This window comes from Myotis davidii, unplaced genomic scaffold (assembly GCF_000327345.1).
Source record: "Myotis davidii unplaced genomic scaffold, ASM32734v1 scaffold221, whole genome shotgun sequence".
NCBI classification, from domain to species: domain Eukaryota; kingdom Metazoa; phylum Chordata; class Mammalia; order Chiroptera; family Vespertilionidae; genus Myotis; species Myotis davidii.
The window spans coordinates 3,512,828-3,517,818 of record NW_006293349.1 but is presented as its reverse complement, the minus strand read 5'-3'; the positions used below and the strand labels follow the sequence as shown (position 1 = coordinate 3,517,818).

The window sequence follows — 4,991 nt, the reverse complement described above, 5'->3', positions numbered from 1 at the left end:
AGGGGCGCAGTTCTTGCCGGGTCCGATCTGAGCAGAAGATAGCACAGACACTGTGTTTTGAGTTCGTGGCAAGCTGTTCACCTACATTTCAGGCAGAGCTTCCGTTCTTTAAGAGCATGGGACGTAATCAAACCGCCGCCTGAGTTTTTCTTCTTCCGTCGTCAAGTTGAACGTGTTTTCCATGCGCACAGCGTGGCTGGGCATCACACGCCTCCGTCTGCTTGTCCTGACAGGAGCCCCGCTTTCTATTACTCCCTGGGGACGGCACTCGGCGTCCTGATGACACCGGTCTTCCTGCTGCTGCTGGTGAGGAGGTGCATCCGTAAGGTGGGTGAGCCGGTGGGTGCCGTGACCGCAGCGTGCAGCTGGGGGTCCTTGTGGGCAGGAAGCTTGGTCAGACCGATCCACCCTGATTAGGGTGACGCCTCATTCAAGCTGTATTTCTCCGTTGCACAGACTGGCTTTAAAACGTACCTTTTCTAGAGAGTCCCTGTTAATTTTATTGCCGTCTGTAGGTTTCCGTGGTACGTCTTGCTGATACTTTTCTGGAGACCCTGTCATTCTCTGGGTGACGTGTTCATTCTCAAGGGGATGTGTTTTCCTTGTGAGTGACAGGGACAATTCTGTGCTAAGAGAGAGTCTCTCTGACCTGGCCTCCCTGAGGACTCTCACGTGGCCGAGCCATCCGGGCTGTGAATAGCAGCGCCGCTGCCTCTGCGATTGCTGCGTTGTCATCCGTTCCCCAGAACAGAGCGAGGAGACGCTTATATTAGTTCACGACGATAGTGTTGCCGTCCCTCTGCTGAAAGGGTGCAGCCCAGCATCACCTGGAGATAAATTGTTCCCTGCACAGCGCTGCTCCAGCGACAGTGGACGTGCCGGCCCGGGCGCCCTACCCAAGTGCAGGCTGCGGCTCAGGTCCTGGAGCTGCGAGTCTGCGTCCCGGCAGCTCCCCGGGCGCCAGGGCTGCCGGGCCGGGGCCGCACCTGTAATCAGACCCGAGGGCCGCGTTGACTGCAATGCGTTTGTGTAGAGCAGTGTCTGGTACAGGGGGCTGTGTGCTTACTTCTGCTGTTACGAGAGCGCGTGACCCGAACACTGTGCGTTGTTTTCTCCACACGCAGTGCAGCACCTTTGGGGCTGTGATGGTTGCTTGTTGGTTTGCTTCAGTGTATGTGGTGTGCCAGTGGATGGAGAACCTGCCGTGGCTGTGGGGTGAGCACAGGATGTATGTTGTAGGTAGGTAACGTTTTAAGATCCGTTCTATTATCGGGAAAGCTGCAAAGTGCCACTGGGGCCTTCTCTTGGCAGATGTTCCCGGCATCTAGGTTTCCTTTGGAACTGAGCAGCGCTGTTTAAAATCGTATTTTATTTGTTCCCATAGTTGGTGATTTCAGTTCATTATTCGATCTCATCTTAGACCCTTTCCCATAGGACCTCCTTCTTCGTTGTCTATCCTCATGTTCAAAAGAGCAAAAACGATTTGCCCCTTTTGGCTACAGATGCTCAGACCACATCTAACTTGTGATGAAAAAGTTTCTGTAAAATGTGGCTCTTTCGATCTTTGTCTTGGTGTATTCAGCACGAAAGGTGAGGCGTCCTACATGTACGTGACGAATGAAAACCTGACTTTCCAGAAACGGAGGCATCGGGGAGCCCCCTGTTCTCCTTGTTACCAAAACAACACCCGCCTTTCCTCCTGGTTTAATCGGGAGGTGGTGGGGGATGAGAGAACTGGTTTCCTCCTAACGCCTGACCCCCGATTTCGCACACAAGTTTATCCCCCAAATCAGAAGCAAAACATGTTTTGTTTCATGTTACGATTTTATGTTTTTAGTTCATGGCTCTTATGCTAAAGTGTTTTTTAAAGTAAATCACCCATATGATGGTGTGGTCCCCTAAATACTTCGTTAAGCGCTTCTAGAAACCAAGAGCATTTTCCTCCATAGTCGAGTATCAAGTCTAAAAAGAAATTAAAAATCCCATAAAGCATCTGTCACCCAGGCCACGCTTACCTCCCGACACGGCCTCGGTGGTGGGTTTGCGTAAGCTGCGCTGTAGTCGGGAATCACGCTTTGTACCCATTCTGCCCTGTTCCCATCAAGGGCACACTGACGAGACCACGCTTCGGATTTCTCTGGTTCCCGCTCTGTGGTGTAAGTCAGCTGTGTTCCTCTCTCGCCCGCATGTCCTTTAAACGGGACCTTGGCCTTGGGGCTCGCTCAGATGCAAACGCACACGGCTGGACCCGCCTGAGACGCAGACCCTCTCGCGGTCCCTCGGCGTTGGCTGGGCCCGGGCCTGGTTGCCAGGGCGCAGCTGGTCCCTCCGCTGTAAAGTTCACTTTCTTTCTGTGAGCGGAACGTGAAAACAAAAAGTCGGGTTTGTAGCTGTGACCGGTGTGAGGCTTCCCCCTGACCAAGGCCGCCCGAGGACGGTTGTCCTTCTAGGACTCCGGACTGAAAACTAGACACATGTTACAACAACTGACGACCATTCGCCCTTACTTACACCAAGGATGGTTATTCGCTTACTCGTAACCCGTCAGCCCGTATCACATGAAGGAACAACGAGCCTTAGGTGCCTTTTTCAATTTTACTTCATTGGAAAAAGAAAACAGAAGTGAAGGTTTTTCTGGTATGTTCTTAGCTCTCAGTCCAGGCTATGTCCATTTTTTGGTGTTTTTTTTTTTATTTTTTTTTTTATTTCAGAGAGGGAGGGGGGGGGGGAGAGAGAGAGAGACCCCAATGATGGAGAGAAATCATGGATCGGCTGCCTCCTGCACGCCCCCCACTGGGGATGGAGGCTGCAACTGCCGGCCAGACCTCTGCAGGTTTTTACCATAAATTTTCAAATTCTGAGTGATAACTAGTTACATTCTTCCGCTCTTACAGGCTACGTCTTGACAGTTGGGTCTCTCAGCTTTGCTGCCTGTTACAGACGCGGGCCCCTGGTCAAGGAGAGGAGCCAGCGCCTCCTGGCGTGGACGCTGCGGCTCCTGGCCCTGGCCCTGACCTGCGGCGGCGCCCCCGTGCCTCAGGTCGCGTGGACCACCGTCGGCCTCATGCTGCTGCCCCGGGGTCTGCACTACCCGGCGAGAGCCCTCAGGTATGTGCCGGATGCAGCTTCTTTTTTCCTTGTAATTTGGCACGAGCTCTGGTTCTGTTGATGGTTTGGGGGATATTTGGACATACCGTGTTTGCCTGCATAATGGACCGCATTTCACCTGGAGCGCTCCCTCTGAGGGGAGGGGAGGCAGCGAGCCGGAGGGTGCATCTCGTTGCTGTTCTGAGGCTCAACCCACGCGGGTGATGGCAGCTCCCCGGCTCCCTGACTCGTGACAGAGCGCCCTGGGCTCGGGGCCGCCTAGAGTTTCTACTTCGTTCTGTACTTCCTTCCGTTGGAGCCAAACACGGCTGCGGAGGTATTTGCGGTGCTGATGAGATAAGAGTCAGGGCTCAGAAATGAATCATCGGGGTGGAAGATGCGATGTCATTCAGGGCTTTCTTCTCTCGGGTTCAAGGCGAGGCTTCGGCCTCGTGGAAGCCCAGAGGATGGGGGACCGCAGAGGGGACGCTCTGTGAGGCCACCCGGTCGGCCGCGTTGGGCTGAGCGCCTGCCTGCATGTGGTGCACAGATGAGGGGCTCCTGTCCCTGCACTGTGCTTGCTGGCACCAAGTACGCTGTCACGCACACTGTCACGCACGAGGTGCGAACGTAGGCCTGCCCAGCACCGGGCATCGGGAGCTCAGGGGCACTTCTGGAGGAGTTAGCACTGGGCCAAGTCTTCATGAGTCAGAAGCCAGGTGACTAAGTGTAGGGAGGCTTTCCCACGGAGAGAAAACCCTGATGGGCATCGTCGTGAGGCAGGCGAGTGAGGCAGCATGGACAACGTGTGAGGCGGGCATGGACAGCATGAGCGAGGAGGGCATAGACAGTGTGAGAGGTGGGCATGGACAGGCATGAGAGGCAGGCATGGACAGCGTGAGCGAGGCGGGCATGGACAGGCATGAGGCAGCGTAGGCCATGCAGTGAGTCTAGGCCAGGAGTGGGCAAACTTTTTGACTCGAGGGCCACAATGGGTTCTTAAACTGGACCGGAGGGCCAGAACAAAAGCATGGATGGAGTGTTTGTGTGAACTAATATAAATTCAAAGTAAACATCATTACATAAAAGGATACGGTCTTTTTTATTTTTAGTTTTATTCATTTCAAACGGGCCCTTTCTACAAATCCATCCACACCCAGGTGGCTTATTTTTCTTCAGATTCTTGCTACTCGGTGAGGCTAAACAAGACTAGTTCCCTTTTAGGGAACGCTAAACTTCCAACTGTAGCAGACCTGCTTGTAAATTTCAGTTATTAGGAATGGTGGTTGCAATTGTATAGCCAATCTAAATCAGATATCCACTTATACCTTAAGTGCATGCCATCCCCAAACATCCATCCCCCAAGCATTTGTTAAGAACTCACATTGTTCTTTACTTCTGCCAACAACTGGGGACTCTGTGCAGGATCTAGTCCAGGGGTGGGCAAACTTTTTGACTCGAGGGGCACAATTGGTTCTTAAACTGGACTGGAGGGCAGGAACAAAAGCATGGATGGAGTGTTTGTGTGAACTAATATAAATTCAAAGTAAACATCATTACATAAAAGGGTACGTCTTTTTTTTCAATAGTTTTATTCATTTCAAACGGGCCGGACCCGGCCCGCGGCTAGTCTAGGCTGATCGTGCACAGGGCGGGGCGGAAGCCAGTGCAGCTGAGGGGGTGCTCCCTGGCGGATGCCTAAGGAGCTCTGTACCCAGCGCTCGGGCCTGCGGGCAGTGTGTGGGTGCCAAGCGGGGCCGAGGCCGTGGGGCCGGGAGGATGTGGGAATGGCACCGGGGTTACGCTGCTGCTCACCAGGGCGCAGTGACCTCAGCCCGAGCTGATGCTGCCCGGGGGAGCGCTTTGCCAGGTCTCCTGCTGTTCTAAGAAAGCAAGGAATGAGG

General features: G+C 53.7%; 1 protein-coding gene across 1 annotated transcript in view; it reads left to right on the top strand.

Moving 5' to 3' along the window:
• NEMP2 (nuclear envelope integral membrane protein 2) overlaps positions 1-4,991 on the top strand; it is a 16,213-nt gene that overhangs the window by 3,555 nt on the left and 7,667 nt on the right. Inside the window, exons 4-6 of the mRNA XM_015566114.1 lie at positions 234-327; positions 1,125-1,239; positions 2,895-3,108. Of these exons, the coding sequence (XP_015421600.1) occupies positions 234-327; positions 1,125-1,239; positions 2,895-3,108 (423 nt within the window). The remainder of the gene's footprint in view (positions 1-233; positions 328-1,124; positions 1,240-2,894; positions 3,109-4,991) is intronic.